Here is a 21,568-nt window from a genome sequence, read left to right as displayed (position 1 = left end):
AAAACATTGAGAAACAATAATTTAACAACAAAACAAGTTTCAGATTACTGGACAGTAACATGCAAAGACAGCTGAACACTAAAAGACCCTAGTAGATATGCTATTGTTCAGAGCTCCAGCCATGGGATTAGAAGGCCATGACTTAGTGAAGATAATAAACTACTGCAGTTTAACATAATCCTCAAGAGGTAGTGATCTGGACTTACTGAAATACCTGGAGCAATTCCTCTGTATGGCAGCTGTGGCCTGCACCTTTATATATATAGGACATAACGGTGAGCCAGCTAAGATGACCATGACCTTAAATAGATCAAATTATATTTGCTGTTTGAGACAGTCTCACTGGCACTAGTATTTAAGCATAGAGAACAGAATACCTAAAGAAACAGCCAGGATCTGAAAGGAAGAGGTAGTACTTTTTCCCCCCTCTGAGGTCCTGCCTGTACCATGGAATTAGAGAATTCCTAAACCCCTCAGAAATCTTAGAGGAATCAGTATTACCAGGCTAAGCAATTTTAATCCAAGGCAAATATTTGAAGCTTTTGGAAAGTTCCACCTCCTGGAAACATGTTATTACCAATGACTTCCACTTCATTAAGAACCAAAGAAGTTCCTAGGTTCATGGTTACAGACGGAGCCTGAAAACATGAAGGAATGCTAGACACTCACACCGGAAAGCAAACCCCCATACCCTCCAGAGGGGTCTGATACAATTATAAGAATTGATTCATGGCTTTTAAACACTTGAAGGTAATAATAATAATAATAATAATCATCATCATCTTAACCAGCCTTCATTTCTCAGACTAAATAAGCACACAAACTCAGAGCCTGGGGATTAAACAAGTGTTATTGCATCCGTGGCCAATGTTAAAGACTTAAAATGCAAGGGTGACAGACAAGTACATGGTGGAAGTGACATGGGAACTTACAAGATACTAAATTACTGGGTAGCCGTTAGTTAAATGAAGCTTTAGGCAGTTTGCTCTGCATGCAAGGGTTCAGCTTCAAGTATTTGCCAATTTCTGATGTTTTGTTTTGGGTTTTTTTTGTTGTTTTTTTACAATTACACATTTCTTTCCTCTTAGTTTCATGGAACATAAAGAGGACCTCAATACTGCATATCTGCATGTATCCGAATAGCTTAGCTCACTCCCTGAAACACACAAGCTATAAGTTTTTTATTATTTTTCTTGCTTGTAGTACTAAGAAATCAGCAGCATTTGCACTGTACTTTAGAGTGGTGCTTGCTTGGAGACATTGGGAAATGTTTCCTGAAATTAACTGTAGCTGCCTTAATGTCAGCATTTCTAATGAAGTGACTCCTTAGGTCACTTAAAAAAATAATAATAAAATTACTGCTTCCTCTAGCAAAACGAACCAAATCACTATTTAATTAGCAAGGAACTTATACGGACACCTATTTAAGGAAGCTGCAACTATTAATGGGTTTTAAAACTTACAGTATCACTGATTAGGACATTATTTGTGCTTTTAAACACAGCAAGCTGAGGCCCAGGAGAGATCAGCTGAAGCGAAGTATGAGCCAAGACTTGAACCCACTTCTTCAGAATCTTACTTTAGGTCTCAGCCCTCCGGGTCCTGTCCAGTCTGCAGCTAAAGACTGGTGGCACTATGGAACAGAGCTGAGAAACAAAGCCCTGGTTTCAGTTCATCAGAAACTAGATTTTTCTCCCATTCAAGGAACTAAAAAATATTCAGGGCAGTCAACTAGTTTATTACAGTGAATTTCTGGAGGAAAAGTAATGATGATAAATAGCCTAAGATTTTGTAGCAAACATCAAAACAGTTTTAAACTTACTAAACCTCAAAACAAGCAAGCCTCATAATTATTTATATGCTTGGTCTGTACATTTTTCACACTTATGTGATCTGTTTGGGCAACTAAAGTACTTGTTCCTAAAAGGCTCTCAACCTCAGTGTACCTTTTCTTTTGCCCCTGTTCCTTCTCCTGGCTACTATGAACTGCTGATTTAAGGACTTTCCTACCCAGACCCCACTCGAAGCCCATGTTCAGCAGTATTCATAGTAACACATCACTTTCAGTACCCTGTGTCTTCCTACAACTTTTCCATGTAGGTAGAATATCATCTTTACAAACAGATCTTTCTGATTTACTAGAAAGCATTTACCATTGTGTTGGCCATTTAAAACTATTCCAGGCATGCCGTTCCTGCCCCTTGAATATCATGGCGAATCATTGTATATTTAATGTCACCATTCAGTTTTAGTAAAACCTAGACCGTAGCTTGACTGAAGGATTTCAAATAAAATGACCTGCTCTTTCCCAGTCATAAATCACAGCTGCAGGTGCTTAAGACTGAGACCTGATCCTGTGTTGAGGCCAGTGTCGATACACAGCCTGCACCTATATTAAACCAAACTCTGTGCTGCTTAACAAAAATACAAGTGTTTTTTTTTTTTTGGGGGGGTGGGGCGTGTGGCTCAGAAAATTGCAGCTAGAATTACAAGTATCTAACCTGTATTCCTCAATTCTTCATGTTGGCTTATTGGGATCAGCATGACAACTTAGCACAATTTAAATGTTTAATAAGGCAGCTTATTTGCTATTTTCATAGGACTGTTGTTTTTACAGCTATATCATTAATACAATGTGCTTCAGAGACCTCAAAGTTCCTGAAGATAAAGCCAACGTTGATGACGTGGTAGCAGCTGTCACAGCATATATGCTCTGTATGTATTCCAAGACAACAAATACCACACTCCAAGGTATGACTCACTGAATTACATCTGCCTGCTCTACTTTGCTTTGGGTCAAATCTTACAGGGTCTGCATTATCTTTAAAATCCCTTATAATTTCAGTTAGGGCATAAATGCGTGGTAGAAGTGGTATGTTGTTTCTCAGTCATAAATGGCAAGATAAGCCATATGTGGTATATAAGCCTGAAGCCTAATCCTGTGTTGAGATCAGTGTCAACAGACACCCCGCATCTACCTAAGTCCCTACAAACCCAATATTATGTGCTTCCTAGCAGAAATCAAGGCTTTCTGCTGCTTTCAGAACATTGTAACTACAGTAAAATAATACACGGACTTTGAAGATTTGCTTGGCTGGAATTAACAGCCTGCTGATTTATTAGAGGTAAAATCCTCAACACACAGGATATGATATGAAACATGCTTTGACAAGTCTCTTGAGGTATTCTTTCAAACATGAAAACATGAGGAAATTAATTCCAATTTTGGTTTTATAAATTAGTACAAATGTTAGTCTGCATCACTCACTAAAGTTAACTCAGGGCACCTGCAACAAGGCCAGAAGATCCTCAAAGGCATTAATTTAAACCCATACATCTGTGGTACTTAATACTCGCAGGGCAATCTTTCTCCTTTCCAAGTTCTCTGCTTATCAGGTATCACAATCCACTGGGTTTTGTTCTTTAAGATTTGCTTTTCAGGCAAAGACTTGATGAATGACTTCATTAACCATTAATGCTATATGGCTGAGTAACTCTGACCTCCTTGACACAGGAAAATAGTCTGTCTTCTTGCCTCTAAAAACCCCCTATCTACTTAAAAATAAATTTAATCTAGTATGAATAGAGACAAGTCACTTTTAAGAGTGTGCCAAGTTGGATTCAGTCCAACATCTTTCCAATTAACTGCGGAAAGCTTGCAAAGAAGAAAAAAAAGTTGAGTATGTCTCACATGTATTGCAACAGCATATATCAGGTTTGGATGTGGGACAGTACCTAACAGTTCTGAAGACACGTTACTTGAGATGTTTTTAAAAAACAACACTTTTTCTTCCAGTGTAGAAAGGACTTCTGTCCCACCATTAACATTACACTTTTCCATTCTGGAAAACACAGGCTTGTATCGCTGTATGGAAGCGCTATGTTGACTAGCTGGGCCCATGATCCCTTACCTTACAACTTTGCAGGTGCTTTGAACTAACTTTGCAAGAGTGTATTCAGGAGATGTTACGCAGCAATCGGATGCTCTAATTGCTGCCCTGCTTCTCCTGCCCCAGCATTAGCAATAATGACAGCCTCTGAAAAAATAACCGGCCATAGACAGAAGAAACAAGCAAAGTGCAAAGATTCAAGTGTTTTAACCTACCTTTTGGGAGGTGCAACACTGCAAACAGGAGGGGTGCAGTGGGTATGGAATTGACAGAAGGAAAATGTATAAGGAGAAAGACAAAAAAAGATAGAAAAGATCAGTGATTTCCTACATCCACGACAAAGTGAATGAAAGGAGCCTGGAGAGAAACAAAGTAAGGTTTGATTCAAATCACCAAGCATGAGAAAAAACAAACAAACAGACAGGTTAAAATATTTCCTATTTCTGTTTTTTTTCCCCTTTTTTGCTACCTGCTTGTAGTTATCCGATTGGAAAAAAATTCATCATCTCCTTGCACAGGCCATACACATCTGGACAAAAGAACTCACTCACATCCTGTCGGGCACTGGAGAAAAGCTCACTTCTCCAGCACCCACATCTGCCTACACTGAGCCAAGTTCACAGCAGTACCGTGGTGCCAGGGGACACTGAGAAGTTTCAGCAGGTTTAGAAAAGTAGCCGAGAGAGGATAAAAGTTTTTCACTAGTAACTCTGCCCAGTAAGGCAATAACTACTGGCATTGTTTGGGTACGAATTTACTGTATTTTGCTTTGCAGGCATCACTGTTGTTCTGAGCAAGAACACCTCTACAACATTTAACACAGCAGGAGCTTCTGGGTTTTTTGCGGTTGGTTTTTTTATTTTTTTTTTTTAAGCTCTCATTCTGTTGCTGAAGAATATACTCAGAAAGGATATTACAACTCTTCTGAACTTCAGTACAGGAAGAAAAGCTACACACTGGAAGAGCTAATACTTCTGGTTGCGAGTTCCAGATACGATGGTCTGAACTCTACCCAACGTGACATTCCAGTGGCTGAAGGCCTTGAAATATCTGAGACTGACAGAGCGGTCTCTTCCAAGATATGAGCAAGATAAAGCACAAGCTAGTTGTAAACCAAATTTTCTAAGTGAGTCTAAAAATAAACGGTTGGAAAAGACTGAAGGGAACTTTACATGCATTTGGGCACATGAATGATGTTCAGCTAACATTTACTTTATTTTATAGGCTGAAATCTGCTTAAGTATATTTTTCAATACCATGGAATGATATCTGTTTGCAACTACTGTGACTAACTCAGCAACACAATTGGCTGCAAGATCCCAATACATTGGTGGCTGGTACCTTTTGATTTTTTAAATATTTTGAGAAAATGTAAGACTGTCCCTCTAGAATACCAAGTTCTAGATATCACACTTACTGACCCCAGTAGACTTCTAGAAGTCATCCTCCCTTCAGAGGTCAGGACAGCTGACAAAACTGTTCAACACTTAAACTTAGATTTCAAAAGTGGTTGGCAGAAGTTTTCTGCAGTCACAGAAGGCCTTAGGAGAAACAGAACATGTCTACACCACCAGTATTTACCTGCACATACATTTGCACTTGGCAAGATGCTAATTTTGTCTTTCCTATATACATGGAGGGGTCTTTCAGCTAAGCTTTTTATTATTGTGGCTTTTGCTATCACATTGGAGCAGGATTTCACTTACTAGTTTTACAGCTGGCTTTTCCTCCCCTCATTTCTGAAAAGAAACTGTGATTACGCAATCATCATTTGGATCAGTATCCTCACTCTTCTCTTCCATAGTTCTTTTAAAATCATTATTTCTAATAGTACATGGACCTGGCACAAAATAGGTCAACTCCTACCTATGATTACTATACTCTTGACTTTCAGGAGGCTTGTAGTCAAACTAATTTTATAAGTAACCTGTAATTAAGACTTATTTCTTCCTTGCTCTGTTAAAATAACTCCCGAGTTAAGCAAAAGGTTCCCAGCTGGGACAGTGTTTGCCTACTTACACTAAAGAAACTGCTGAATTCACAGTACTGGGCAGCATGAAATTGACATTTTATACAAATAATCTCATATTTAAGAATTAATTTTTACATTTGTTTGGGTACTTTCTTCCAAGTAATTTATCAGTGTTTTTTCCAGCTTTGCTAAAATGCCTTTTAGTTCAAAAACAGCTTGTGAAAGACATTGTTGAGATACAATACTTGCAATTAATATGTACCTGTAAAAAGTAATTATAAATTCATCACTGAGTAAGCTATGAGAAACTGCTTTGTTTCTCTTGTATCATAACATTCAGTTATGCTTCTTGTTACAATCCCAGCAATACTTAATTTTGGGGCTGCTGACTTTTTCTGCAGAGAAAAAAAATCAGCAGAGATACCAGCATGTACCAGCAGAGCTCTTCTTCCCCACCAGTAGCCACTCAGGGCTGACTGACTGCTCATCACGCTGGGAAAACTCACGAGATCACTCAGGCTACCTGTAGTGAGAGCCCTACCTTTTCTGTTTGACCGTGATGCCCTTCTGCTGCAAAGCCTTCTCATTGGCCATCTGCAGAAGCTGGATCTCCTTCCGCGAGAAGAGGCGGATAGCAAAGGCTTTTTCCAAAAGCCTCTCTGGAGACACCGACTTGGCAATGTCTCTCACAAAAGCTCGAATGTCCTGCTGTATGCTGTCAGACTCCATGGGCTGCCCAGCTCTGACTTTGTGAAAAAATTTCAGAAGAGCCAGCGCAACGCGATAGAGAACTTTGTAGCCCTCCACCAGAAACACATCAAAGACCCGAGCAATGTACACCATAGGCAGTTCTCCAAAGAGCCACCGTTGCCAGTCAGAGTATACCTCCAACACATCCTCGGACACTGCCACCATCAGCTTATGTGCCGCCTGACAGTACTTGTTAACCAGGTCACCAAAGGTCATGCAGGAGGACTCAAAAGCTAAGAACGTCTGATCAATGAGCCGCTTAGATGGGTCATTGCAAGCAAGGATGCGACAAACCTGTTCAAAGCACTCTGCCTCATCTCTGCTGTAGTGGAGGAGCAAAGCTATCACAGAAGGCAGTGCTGGGCAAAATGATATGTCTGGGAACTGATTCGCAATGCACAATATAATCTTCCTGACTGCCCCGATGCCTTCTGCATTCAAGCAGTATGTGGGGACCAGGCTGTTATCCACAAACTCTGGTAATGGAAGGGAGCTACTGTTACGTTTTCCAACAATCTTCACAATAATGTCCCGGTACACATTTGCATCTGGGGTCACTGTGCGGCACGGGATATTGCTAATTAGTCTGTGGTACACTTTGGCTCTCAGAGAGTGGTTCTTGGCCCAGTAGCCTTGCCGGGCCAGCTGCTTGAGCTCCTGGAACTCCGTGCAGGTTAGCTCCTTCGCATCCTGGCTCTGGACAGTAACATCCATTTTGTCCCAATCCACAAAGCGGTTGTATTCATCCATGGCTCCAGGAGAAGCATATCAGATAAATCATGAGAATGGAGACTTATCTGGTCATTAAATGACTTGCAGCTTTTCCTGCAAAAGGAAAAGTAAAAAAATAGAGGCTTGAGCAACAGGTAGTCTCCCCGTTTTCTTTAGGAACACACACGTACATTCAACTTGTTCCTGCAATGCCAAAACCATTTTCTAAAGCAAAGAAAGTTAAAGGTACGTGTCTTTTTATTTTTAAGCCAAACCTTACTTCTATTCTGTCAATAACTCATACTGAAGTAATTTATCAATGGCCAGCCAAGAGGTTGATTCTGAGGACATCTCCACAGGAAGTTAATTTCCCTAACTGAAGGTCCAAGCTGAGGCATGGACCTTTATGTTAACTTCTCACTTACAAGAACAGAAGCCTCCCATTTCAAAAATATCCATTGCAAAGTCTGTTCAATTTGCAATCTCTCTTCCTAATTCTCTGGGGATGTAACTGTTATTTATACTACAAGGATGCAGTCTCATGAGCAGCTCACACTGTTCTAAGACTGCGTGGCCAGTGACAAGAGATGCTAACCTCCCGCTAGCCACAGCCATGTGTTCTTAGTCATTTCTTCGTGCTGGTACTAGCACTCGTGTGGCCACACAGTCACTGAGATTAGCTTGTTAATCTGGTACAATTTTTCTTTCCCATTGGGTAAGCAAGATGCGCAGCTGTATGGTCAGCCAGATCAACTTTAGTCCCAGAACAAAGATGAGTGCAAGACAGAACCACCCCTTCTGATTGCAGTACAGGCTCACGTCAGCCGAAAACAGCTTCATGAAATTGCTTCTTAATTCTCTCGAGTACTGCACTGGACTTCTGGTCCTGACCTTGCACACGCTTCTATGATCAAATCACCCTCTAGAGGGCCTGCTATCACCAACATTAGAAGATTTTAAAAACACACACCACTGCAATAGCATCAGGAGCTGAAAGATTGGGTTCTGGCCTCTAGTTCCTCAAACCACATATTTACATGATCTACCAGTTGGCTCCAGCTTTAAAGTACACCTGTGTCCCAGCAGACAGCATGACTGCAACCACTAATGGCCATACCTGAATCAGCTTTAATTAAGACAGTGCAAAAGTAGAAGGGGAGATACAGTAAAATGCACTAATAACAGCAGGCAACAGGTTTGCCCAGTGCTAGAACATCTCTGCCGGCGTGTCCTCAGTGCCAGATTAAAGCTAGGAAGCACATGGCCGTTGATGCTGCACACTCTGCAAAGGCAGATAATCCCTATAAAACGCAACAGGCCTATAAAACTGTTTTGTACAATTAAGACATTATGCAGCAAGGTTAAATCAACAAAAACAGTTACCGAAATGCTTCCAAAGAACCCTTAGTCGTTCCTGTGTCAGACTGGAGAATGCATGGAACTTGACATTTATCAGCATGGTCTTTCGTACAACAGGTGCATTAAAATGATTTGACACTCATAAGGTAGATACACCATTAAGACAGACAACTCATCCTCCCTACTTCACTACAGGAAAGTAAAACAAACATTTTGCCTCAAGTAGACAGAAGTTCGTAAACATAAAATTAGCATTAGCTCGGACAGCCATACTTTTAATTCAGACAGTTTTAGACTCTGACTAAATATTAATCTGGGTATTTTGGAATCACATACTGAAACTCCAAAATTTAACTCCTCTTTTAAAAGGTTGGCAGCAACACACAGGAGCCTTTCAGAGAAGGCTTTTGAATGGCTCTTCTCTACCAAATATTTACTTTTTTTTTTTAATAAAAATAAGATTCTTTTTGAGTCATCTTTGTACAATGTAAGAGCAATACAGAAATGCTCACCGTTTCTTTTTGTTGTATTCTTCCACATTTGAAACTAATTTGCAGACTGTAATTAAAGGAGACAACACATTGCCCCGACTTCAGTTCTGAAAGCGAGATATCTTACAATGTTCGGAAATGATGCCTCTCAGTATGAGCTGAGAGCGTGTCTTCAGGATATGCAAAGACAGTAACGGTAGGATACCAGTCCACCGCAGAGTCAATGTCAGCTCCGTGGAAGTTAACATTTTTCTGTCATTCTCCACCTGGGAATCATAGGGAAACTCATTATCTTTAATTCAAATCTTAGAATAAGATCCTTGTGGAGAAGAGAAATTTAATCCTAGTTAGCAGTGACCAAAGCACGGAGAGATGAACCATTCTGTTCATTGTCACTTCAGTATAGAAACTATTACTATCTTGTGCTTGCTGGAGTCTCCACTATGCAACAGCTTCCTCCTTCTGCCATCATCCCTTGGGAGCTGCTTATATTTATATTAGGGAGGGTTAAGTAAAATGTCCATCATATGAGACAACTTCTGAGAGTTGTCTACTGAGACAACTCTATATGAGTTGTCTATGAGACAAGGTGTCTCTATATGAGACAACTACTGAGAGTTACATCTCAGCTGTCCTTCTTCCTGTAAACTTTCTTCTCCCTCCTCCTTACTCTTTCCTGTCTTATTTTCTATCATTCAGAGGCATGGGCGTATTTAGAGGTTGCATCAAACAGTCATTTTTCCCTCCGGAAGTTACTGCCGATTCCAGAAACTAATGAATTTGATGAGTATGCGCTCCTCAGCAAGCTCACTGAAGTCCGTGGCTAGAGGATGGAAGTCAGACTGCCAGAACTTTTGATTTGAGCTTATAGTCTTATACATACTTTGGCTGGGATAAATCTGCTGGGTCTGCAAGTAGGTCTGGCTGCTTATGCTTTTCAAGGCTCTAGATGCTGCAAGAAAAAATGACAGCAAAGCAAATGGCCATTGTCAAGGTTGCCAGAGCATGACCAGCTCTCAACTGTGCTTGCAAAACCAACAGAATTAGTGTGCTTCAGTGTAATGGTGCATAGCTCCTGACACTGTGCCAACAGCTACTGTAAGCCTGCACGCCTCGAATGGGGAGTATTTACTTGCCAAAGGAGAAGAGCCCAAGAAATCTTAGGAAAATTCCAGCCAGCCTTCATCTCCTCCTCCCACTCCTTCCGAATCTTCCTCCATCCCTCCCTCCGGGCAAGTTCTCTCTCTTCCGGCAACCATGTAAAGAGCAACGTTTAACTTTGAGCTGGTGGGAAGAAGAGACAAAAGCTGTCTCGCATTCAGTGGCAAAGCCCCAAAGCTAGTTGGGGCTGTACCCTACCCATCTCTCCTACTGCAAGGGAGCAAGCAGGCAGTACAAACTGTTATATTCGGAGGGACCAAAGGCTGGGGTGTCAGTTAAGGAGTAGTGCATATCTGTGTCCAAGTCCCATCTTCACCTAAACTACCTAGCTTTCACATATAAAGAAGGGGTAAGACACAGGCAGAAGAGAAAAAACATTTCAGAATGTAATGTTTGTATAAAGATATGGTTAAAGGCAGGCAGAGACACCCACTTATATCTCCGTATTGCAACAAACCGCTTTCCCTCTTGCTAAAGTAACTTTAGAGAAGTTACCATAACACGATGCTAAGTGTCCTCTACCTGGACATGGGGACAACAGGATGGATCAGCACCTGAACTGCACAGAACTGAAATGCCTTCAAGTACCTGTCAGAATAGAACTATAAAGGGATTGTAAAAATTAGCAAAAAAATTACATTACTCATAACAACGACAAGGCTTGAAAGTTACGTATACCTTATTTAAGGGGAAGCAGCCATTATTCTTTCTGATCAGACTGACTTTTACAAAATAGTAGGAATTAACACAGAAGAACGGAACCAGGAGAAAAAGCTTTTTTCTTAGTAACTGCCACACAATTTTGAGATTGTTAGATCTATTGGTCTATACTGGAGCTCTTCAGTTAAGTGCAATAGAAAAAAAAACAAACCCAAAAACCACACAAGTGAGAGGTAGAAAAATGCACATTGAAGATATGCCAAAAATGGCTGCAGAACAGGCAAAAGATTTTTCAAGGTTAAGTTTAAACTATGAAGCAAGCAAGTAATCGTTACAATTCAAAACCAAGCAATGACCATGGTAACTGGAACTAGCATGATTTCAAGTCAGTGACTAAATTTTTAGGAAATATTTAGCTTGCTAGTCTAGCCACATTTTCCATTCCATTCCCTTAGATCTTCCCATTGTAATTTGGGCTATTTTCAGAAGACAGCTGAAAATTGCGCTGAATTTGTATAAAATATACAGCAGTGAAGCCAAGTGTGACAGTCAAGCCTGTGAAGAAAAATTCTATGAAAGTGTCTAAAAGTACATCAGCAGGAAAACAGAAGATTTGAATTATGACGTACCTTCATTAAGGGGAATATAGGGCTACAATTTTACTAAAGATAACACGGCTAGGGCCAACTTTAATAATTTTTTTTGCTTTCCAAAATGCAGGAATTAGCAAACTGAAATATCTGAAGTACAACTAACCCAGAGGACAATTATTTCTTTCAAATCCAGAGTACATGCAGTACTCCACAGTAGTGAAATATTTACATTCTAAACTTTTTAAAAATAAATTTCAGCTTTGGTTAAAACCTGAGATTATGTGATTTGATATTGCTTTTAACAAACACAGGAAAGTTGCCTAAAAAAACAAATTATAATTAATCAGGAAAACCTTGTCCCCTATTCCATTTAGGTATACTTGCAACTTTGTGTTCTGAAAGTTTGACTACAGATTAAGACACTTATTAAGACACTTCACTCAAATCTAGTGTAGCTGCTTTATAACAAGAAACCCAAACTTGGAAAATAACATTTTTCATCTTAACCATGGACAGTTAAACACCTTTGATTCAGTTATTTGCTATGTACTGTACAGACACAGCTAGATACCGACAACCAAAATTTTGGCATGCATTTTTATAACGTGCTAACAGAAAGCAAATATTTTCTTTTACTGCTCTACAAATCAAGACTAATGCTAGACTCCCAGACCTGCAGCATATCGTTTGCTGTTTATACTGTTGAGCAGTGATGTAGCCAGGGAAAAGACCCAAGTCTACTCTCTTTCATAACCTCGTTAAACTAATGCGTGCAGAAGGCACATGAACAGATAATGAGAACTGCTTCCTCAAGACTGCTAGCTATTAGTCTTCATCCCAGTAAGAGAAAATTAAACCCAAAACTCTGAGTAGATGATTTCCCATCCTTGAGGAATACTCAATCACGTCTGAGATGTTTGCTTCATACACCAAAGAATCTGACAGAAGAACAAAGCAACACAGCAGGACAGTAATAACTGCAGAATAAAAGACAACTAGCAGACAGTTACTCTCTCCTCCCCGAGTACTTCAGTGCATCCTGCAGTTTTCCCCAAGCCCAGACTTACAGCAGCATACCCTGACATCTCTGCTACATGGATCTGGAAACAAGACTGGACACCACAGTGCCGTCCCCCCTTCCCCCAAACACCTCCTGATCAGAAGCATGTTTTGTCATGTTTACAGCTTCCATAGGAAGTTTACATTACTCCCTATGCCACACATCACTGAGGACAACGTATGCATCAGAGCCAAAATTAAGCACTCCATTTAGCACTAGAACAAGCTGAACACAACCAGCTCATCTTGTGTAGGACAGCAATTTGGACCACATTGATGCATTCTGGAGTGATGATCCTTTTCGGCAGAGCACAGAGAGTTCGATGGATTGCTTTAACAAGGTTAAATGCAGTTTGATCTCTTTACGATTTGCCCCGGGCACTGTGTACAGCACCAGCTGGGCTCCAGGAATACAATTCTGGATAATGTTCTAATAGGAGTTTACCAATAACAACAGGGGATTAGTTAGCTGCTCCCTGCTGTTTTTTGATATTCCTTTGGGACAGAGTCTAGAAACCTCTCACTTTCCTGAGTAACTGATAAAGGCCTGATAGAAGAGTACACTATAGGGCAATTCATTTTAGGCATCTAGATGATTTCTCTTGGGATATTGCATACGAAGTACAGTTACACATGGTTTGTCCTAGAATCCCATGCTTTCATTCTTAGGAAAGTACTATTGTCTTCTTAAACAGGGTCTTTAAATTATCTGTGATTAATCTATCGTGTACTTTATTACAGTCAAAAGTTCAGACACACAATGAGCTCTTCACTGCTGGCCACTTAAATGACAGTAGCTTATATTTAGGAGAATGTGTATGCCTTATATCTGCAAGCACTTCAATAGAAAGCAGCACCCTCTCCCTCCCATGCCCTGCCCTGGGATGACACAAGCACTTCTAATACTCAACCACTGTTGATCCTGTGAGCTGTACTGATCATTAAGATTCCACAGAGGTACAAAATAAACACACAAAAACCAAACAAGATAGAAGTCTGGAAAAAACCCCAAAACACTCTTGTTGAAAAAACGGAAGAGAAAAGAAATGGTTAATGGTTCCACAAAGGATGAAAAAGGCTAAAGAACAGAGCATTGTAAGAGGATACCGGATGGTAAATGTTATCAAAGACATAGATCAGGAGCTTTCTGTCCTGCCCATGTCATTAAAAAAACCCAAGGAACAACTAGTAAAATTAAAGAGAGGATAATTCCTATCTTTTTTCCCCCCAAAACCAGAAGAAAACTGCATTTAAGCAGCAAAACTATTTTACATGATGTATTTAAAAAAATCAATTAAAAAAAAAAATCTGTCAAAGCAGCGCAGAAAAATCAACACAATTTTCCTGCTAAATTGACTGTTTTTTCCTTCTGGTTTCTTCCAAATTGTAAGAATGAAAAAATCCCTCACACTGTGCTAATTATTCTTCTTCCCTTTGTTTCAAAAACTGAAGTAACTAGAAACAGGTCTTCCTTCAACAGCAAACTGTCTCTGATAAAAATTTTACACTGAACATGCAATCTTCAGTCTCCAATCTTTTTTTTTTTTTTCCCTTTCCCTAAACACCTCAGTATCTTTCTCCATTTGGAAGTACAGTCTACTATGTACAACTAAAGATGCAGTGTAACTGCCAGTGGAAAGCTCCGACAGCACCATATGCAATAAAACAATCCATTTTCCTGCTCTCTTGCATTGAATGCTCTCTGTCAGTTTGATGCCTATCACCTCTAGATCTCTCTCCACTACAAACATTTACTGGCAGAAAAACATCTTTAAACATACGTGCTTTGAAACGTTCTCCTCTTAGACATAATGTCTGCATTTGTTTATGTTGAACAGATTTATTTCTTTTCCTCCTATCTAAACCTTCTCTACAGGAGTAGATGTAACCATGTTTTATTTCTTATGTGTTTAGAGTTTCTTTAGGTCCAGAACAGCAGCTGACAGCATGAATGGAAACACACGTAGGTTTTTACAAGTAGAAGACACAATCTTAGGTGTGACCTTTTCTGGTATCTAAGAGAGACGTTTGCCAAGAAGCATTTCACAGACAGTGGCAATGTTTATGGGTTTATTAGTATGAGAAAACCACTCAGAGGTTAAAGAGCACATACCTCCTAGACCTGTTCCTCCCACTGTCCGACCAGTTTCAACAGTATGTGATTACACCTTTTCAATAGTTTTTGTGACCAAATATCACAACAGCACATCCAGGAGTTTTCTCTATGAAGCGTTTGGTTTCTACTCTGGGCCGGTCTTTACGTGACAGCGCACCTCTGCAACCGCTAAACTGCCTGAACACTTAGCATCCCAAACTGCAACCACTGCAGGTCCCAAAACTAATGCAGACTGACTACAACATAACAAGCCTCCCAGCTAAAGGAGGCCCCTGGCCTCCGACTGCCACAGTTAGTATCACACTGAGAAAGAGAACGCAAGCTGCTTTATGGAGATGAGCACACCTTTTTACAGAGACCCATACACTTTCCCACAGACAACCTCAGCACTCTCCAAGTCATGATCTATACCATACTGTAACTGGTTTTTTTTTGTTTTATCCTTCTGTTCCATAAAACAGTAGCCTTTTCTGTGTAGGATTTAACAATACGCCTGCTAGGCTGGGCCAGGTAGAATCCGGAGCCTTATATGCAGACTACAGGGAAGCCTTTGTTGTTCAAGTGATGTACAAGCAGAACTAGCTCATCACAGTCTCAGCCCGTACCTTGTCAATACAAATATACTTGTCATTCAAATATATATACATATGCACACAAAACAGATTGCATATATACTTGCATGTACATATACATATTGTATATATACAACATATAGACAAATATACATAACTTTTTTAAAACTAATGATCATATTCAGATTCTTCACAGTATTCACATTTATCAAAAACATGTCCACACAGATGAATGTTGTACATTCTCTCTTGCAAAAGTTTCAAAATATGAACTGTGCCATTTAAAGTCTGTTAAGGAAATAGGCCAACGCTCCATTTCCCCACATCACCTTTAAAACAAAACAGAAAGACAATTTAATCAAAGCAGTACAAGTATCAGTGTGGATACTTACGCCAATTTAATTCTTCTGTTAAATTAACTGATAGGACATGTTTATATTGATTCAAGACCTCCCAGTGCAATTTATGAATATACAAAGCCTTAACCTGGCAGTGCTGGAGATCTTAAGGTATACCTAAATAGATAATGGGCGGATGAACCAGTAACTCTGGTCTAATTGAGCACACAAGTCCTTACTCTCGTAGTGAGCCTATGTAAATTGCTGCGTGCACTCCTTGCCTCTGTAGTAAGCGAATGGGGAGGGACACTCTATTCACACCAGCAGTTATCACTAGATCTTGTTCATTCCAGGGTAAGTTTTGTGCTCCCATAATTTCAGCCAGCAGCTAAAAATGGGGTAGGAAAATCTTACAATCTCAGACTATTTCATTATTCTCTGCACTAAGTGCTAAGGGTGTAGAAGTTTTCTTGTGGAAAACAAAAGCTGATTTACAGTAAGATGAGCATATAAAATTTACAAAGTTAAAGCTGTCATTTTATACAGAATTTATTTTCTTCCAGCTCTGCAAAACCGTACAGGTTTTCCCCCTTCCCCCAGGATTGCTCAGAAGAAAAGCTTCAATAATCTGGTATCCTTGATAATGGATTACTCATCTCCTGAACCAAAGGGCAGATTATCCTACACACAAGAGAGAGTTCAGACACCAACATCGAGCCAGTTCCAAATACACTTTACAATTAAAGGAGGACCTAATCTCAGGCAGAATGCCAGCAGTTGCATTTCAGGGAACTTGAACAATATATCACTTAATTTTGATACTTATTTCTGTAGTCTTTCCAAAGTTATGCGCTATTAAAAATCAAAGAGTAGCAACAAACACCACCTCTGCAGCAGCAAAAGTACAGAAACAGCATTTCATAATGAAAAACTAATCAATGTAGAATCCCAAACTAGTTCTGCATTATTTTGATTATGATTTTAAAATAAAGGGCATTTATAACAACAGATCGGCTGCTGAGTTTATAATCTTACTATTAGTGTATATTGCTAATCTCTAGTCTTACTAGAGGGGAAAAACTTTGGGAAGACTAGCCCTGTTAGAAGGCCGTTAAAGATAGTTAAGGGGCCAGAGCACAGGATATATAAGAAGAGGCTTTGCTGTTGATGGTGTTCTTTAGCCATGTGCTTGTTCTGAGTAAACCTAAAGGGACTTAACACACCTGACACGCCTACTCCTCTGTCAAGTGTCACTGCACTGGGCAATGGATTCAAAGTCTCTCAACTGGAGGAGAGGGCTTACAGGAACATTGAAACATAAAGCAGGAGCAGGAATCTTGTCTCTGCATGGAACCAGATTATAAGGCAAACATTTTTTGTATACAGTGAAGATATTACCAAAAAAAACCCAAACAAAACGAAGAACCCCAACAGTCCTCCACTCCCCAGACTGAAGTGCTTTTATTAATCCTTACCTTCCAACTTGTCCTTGTATAGATCTTCTTATGACTTACTCCCTTCTGCTGGGCCTGGGGGGGGGGGGGGGGGAATAAAAAATTAGACTGTTTTTTTAAACAATGCATTGGGCAACATCCATGCACCAGGATGGTGCACCAATGCATCAGGTGCACCATTGGCCTCCATACCTTTAAAAAGAAAAAAAAAAAAGGTATCTGCCTGTACTTCTGCATGGCTTCCAACCTTCATACTTGCAATTGCAGTATAGAGAACATGGGGACAAATATCCTCACAACAGGGAAGAGCAGCTAATTAACCACATTATTAAAGTGCTTACAGCATAAACAACTCATTTTAGTCTCTAAAACCACAAGCAGGATTACTACTCGTGACATCTTTGTCATAAATACTTTTAGCTAATATTCTCATTGTAGCTGACTGCTGTGTGTCCGTCCGTCCCCCCCCCCCCCCTTTTCTACAGGAAGTACAAAATTCTGCATTACATAGGCAATCTTTGGAGAGCGTCTCTCTTCCTACGACTAACAGGAACTTGCTGCACAGGTAGGGGATTTTAGAATACCAGCTCTGCAGCTTACAGTATTTACATCCCCAGTTCTGAAACAAAAGTAACTGTATTCTGAAGATATGCAATGGAGTATGGGTTTAGATCAGCTGACCTGCTGAGGGTTGATATACCAGGCCCTTGTCCTATTAGGTAGAAAAGTTTGAACTAATCTGATGAGCATTATTTTTCTTTTCAAACGAATGATATTCAGCTTAGCAGATTTTGAAATAATCCAGTTCTAGTTTCCTGCAAAATAGACATTACAACAACTTTGTGTACGAGTTATTTCTCCCTCAAGTTGTTTCCCCCTGAAAAACGTAACAAAATAATCCAGTGTTGGTGTAGCTACACCAAAGTTACACCTATTTGCTAACATAATGTAGCTGCATATACTCCAAGCACAATTAAGCATGCTCATTAATACAGACACAGGCACTAATACAGACACGAGATTTCTTCTCTTTCCTGAGACAGTGGGAATCAACAACACATGGTCTTTCGCAACATGTCTGAAAGCTCAGGTAATTGCCCTGTAACTTCAGAAGTTTAAGCAAGAGGAGAACAAATGAGATACAGTAAAGCCTAAGAGTGCGAACACCACAGATACAGGCACTTTTATATATTAATCTTAGAGAATTTAAAACAGTTGATTCCACAGCTGGACATCTCCAGCATGTACTCCCACCAATACACATGGACTCCAAGCAAGTCAATCATTAATATAGTGCAATTAGGTCTGTCTATTTTTATATCAGAAAGGTCGCGTGACTGCCTGGTCAAGTACAAAAGGAGTAAATGGCTAAAGACTAGCATTACTTAGACAAACTCCACTGCGCGCACCCCCCTCAAGTCACACACCATGCAAACGTGTCAGAATATTGCAATCAAACCCGACAATAAAGGCATCCCCAAACGAGCAGACATTTAAAAGAAATTTTAGTTCTTTAGCTCTCAGTCACAATTCAAGGCGATGTATAGATGGAATATAAACAGCTATTTTTCTTTCATACCATTAATACAGTTTATCTATTTTGAGTGTTAACATACATCTATCTGCTTCTGAGCATGCATCCATACAGCCTAACACAAGCAGTTTTAATGGCCTCTCCAACCTAACAGGCAGAGCAGGGTATATTCTAAAGGGCTAGAAGAATAGCAAGGACTAAATTCATGGTCTGTTGCCAATAATTTGCTTGTCACTAACTCTATCCGGCTTCAGCACTGAAGCAAAGGCACTTATGATCTAAACAAATGCCAGAGTAGTATTATCAGATTGCAATAACCTTGGTGTCGGAGATGGTGAGAGACATGTGCAGTGTGGACTGGTTTGCTTTGCTTGCTTGCCTTAAATTTATGGACAGGGTAATTTTAGTGCAGGAATTGCTTTCTTTTTCAGTTTTCTTTACAGTCCAAATGACAAGGCTAATCAGGGGAAGGAGGCTCTTTCAAGATTTCAAATTAACAGAATGAAGAAGCAAAGACAACCAAGGGGAGAAAACAAAGGTCGCAATAAAAGGAGAGAGCTGGGAAGAGCAGAGGCACTTAAATATGTGACGGGTCCCACAGATAGCCTGTTAGAAACATTTACTTGGCAGCATTTAATTATTAACAGCAAAAAAGAGAAGCAGAAAGCTGCTTTCCCTTGCGTTCAAATTCTAGCTTGCAGGAACAGCTGCAAACTTTCAAATATTAATGACAGAAAAGACATTCAGTACAAAGATTCCCAGTAGCTAATTACTGTGCAATACTATCCTCAGCCATTTTGCAAATTACAAAGGACATAAGTATCATGTATTGCTTGGAAGCAACAAAGAGCTAACATAAAATGTTGCTGGAGTCCTTGGATTCGAGTTATCAGTGCTGTTCCTGCAAAGTAACTATCTTAGAGAGGTCTTTTGCAACACAGTCTAACTGTTAGCGATTGCACAAAGAAGGAAATTCTAACAACAGGGAATTCCCTTTTCTGGTAATACAGAGCCCTAGATGTGACCCATGTCATTTCTGTGCTCCGGGTATTCCTGGATGCTCTGACAATCCTACTGGGATTTCCTGTAAGCCAGAAAAGCTTTCAGATGCTCCAGCTTCCTGTAGGAATTGGACATAAACGTGCAGGGGTTTAAGATAATACAGTTCGACACAGGACCACCCACTTCCCTCTTATCACAGCTACACAGCACCTGCAAGATACCATCCCTCCTGCTGCCCTCGGACAACGCCTGGGGCTGGAGTCAACTAAGCATACTGCATCCACTCGGCTACCCGCTCTCCCGTTCACAGGCCCAGAAAGGACGAAGAAAATTTTGGCAAGTTCTAGTGGGCACCCTAAATCCGGCGTTCAGTTGGGTAACATTCTGGCAGCCCCAGTATCCCAACAGCAATCGTCCACTTAAGGACGTGCTGTATATGCATATATATGTTTCAGAGAGCAGTTCCTAGGTAAAGACCAACGTGAAAATAAACTCATTACAAAATTTTACTTTCGCGATAGAAATTTTAAAATATTCAAGGAAGATGCTGCAGAACACAAGCTTTGGGTTTAGAGAGCTCTTCACGCGAATATAAACTGCCCCTTTAGTTGGGACCAGCTGGCAGAGTAAGTGTAAACTGTGAGTATTTGGGTGAGCGTTACCAGTAATCAGGGATCCGTCTTTGCCTCATTCCCAGGTCTCGACATATTTTGCAGAAAAAGCAAGCGTAGCAGCAGCGAGCGTTGACTTGCGCACGCACGCCAAGAGGCGCCCACCAGCCATTTAAACGCCTTCGAGAGTCTCCACGCACTGGAACAGACTAAAAGGCTAAATCCGAAGCCTCCCAAGGGCGGCCCGCAGCAGGGAGGAGGGGACAGCGCCAGCTCCTTCGGACACCGACAGCTCCCGGAGGTGCCACCGGTAACGCCGCGGGCACCAGAGCCCAGGGAAACAGCGGCCCGGGGCCGCGTCCCGACCCTCCCCCGGCAGCTCCTCTCCAGCCACGCCGGCCTCGCACGGGCACGGCCAGCGACCCACGGCCCGGCACCGGGAGCGAGTCCCAGAGCGGCGCCCGCGAAGGGCGCCCGCCGAAGGCCGGGCTCGGGGCGGGCCCCCTCCCGGTCCCGCCCGGCCGCTCGCCGGGAAGGCCTCCGCCGAGGTCCCGCCGCCCGGCACCGGATTCCACCCCCCCAGCCGGCTCCCGGTGCCGGCGGAGGCGCGCCCGCCGCATCCCGGCCGCCCTTACCGCCGCCGCCCTCAGCGCCGCCGCGCGGGTCAGGCCGCCTCCGGCGGGACCGGGCAAGCGAGGGGCCGCCGCGCGCATGCGCAAAGGGCGCGGCGGCGGGACGGGCGCGCGCATGCGTTCCGTCGGGCGGCGCGGGCACGTGCGCGGCGTCTCCGGCGTTGAGGCCGAGCGGGCCGCGCCGCGGCGGGGAGAGGGGCCGGGGCGGGGGGAGCCGTGCGGGCAGGCGGCGCGGCGGGCGTCGAGCGGGGGGGCTGTGGGGGGAGCTGACGGGCTCTGAGGGGCGATGGGGGGCTGTGAGGGGTGGCGGTGAGGGGTGATGGGGGGCTGTGAGTGGCTGTAAGGGGCGATGGGGGGACTGTGAGGGGCGATGGGGGGCTGTGATGGGGGGCTGTGAGGGGCTGTGAGGGGCAATGGGGGCTGTGAGGGGCTGTGAGGGGTGATGGGGGGCTGTGAGGGGTGGTGGTGAGGGGCTGTGAGGGGCGCTGGGGGGCTGTGAGGGGCGATGGGGGCTGTGAGGGGCGATGGGGGGGCTGTGAGGGGTGATGGGGGGCTGTGAGGGGCGATGGGGGGGCTGTGATGGGGGGCTGTGAGGGGCGCTGGGGGGCTGTGAGGGGCGCGGGGGGCTGTGAGGGGTGACAGGGGCTGTGAGGGGCGATGGGG

The 21,568-nt window shown here is 42.1% G+C and overlaps 1 protein-coding gene across 9 annotated transcripts in view; it reads right to left on the bottom strand.

Moving 5' to 3' along the window:
* The window catches only part of TBC1D24 (TBC1 domain family member 24), a 31,230-nt gene extending 10,259 nt beyond the window's left edge, over window positions 1-20,971 (bottom strand). Inside the window, exons 1-5 of one of the 9 annotated variants that reach the window (XM_076351504.1) lie at window positions 20,909-20,955; window positions 17,148-17,201; window positions 9,195-9,439; window positions 6,404-7,437; window positions 4,106-4,123 (exon numbers count right to left, since the gene is read on the bottom strand). In XM_076351504.1, the coding sequence (XP_076207619.1) occupies window positions 4,106-4,123; window positions 6,404-7,362 (977 nt within the window). In that variant the 5' untranslated portion in view covers window positions 7,363-7,437; window positions 9,195-9,439; window positions 17,148-17,201; window positions 20,909-20,955. Of the gene's footprint in view, window positions 1-4,105; window positions 4,124-6,403; window positions 7,438-9,194; window positions 9,440-10,856; window positions 11,116-17,147; window positions 17,202-20,324; window positions 20,610-20,908 lie in introns of those variants that run through there. The other 8 variants (XM_076351505.1, XM_076351506.1, XM_076351512.1 and 5 more) reach the window with 8 other exon arrangements.
* Between the last annotated feature and the right edge of the window lie 597 nt (window positions 20,972-21,568).

This window comes from Aptenodytes patagonicus, chromosome 13, assembly GCF_965638725.1.
Source record: "Aptenodytes patagonicus chromosome 13, bAptPat1.pri.cur, whole genome shotgun sequence".
Classification (NCBI taxonomy): Eukaryota; Metazoa; Chordata; class Aves; order Sphenisciformes; family Spheniscidae; genus Aptenodytes; species Aptenodytes patagonicus.
Note: the sequence above shows the minus strand (reverse complement) of the source record. Positions and strands in the feature narration are given on the sequence as shown.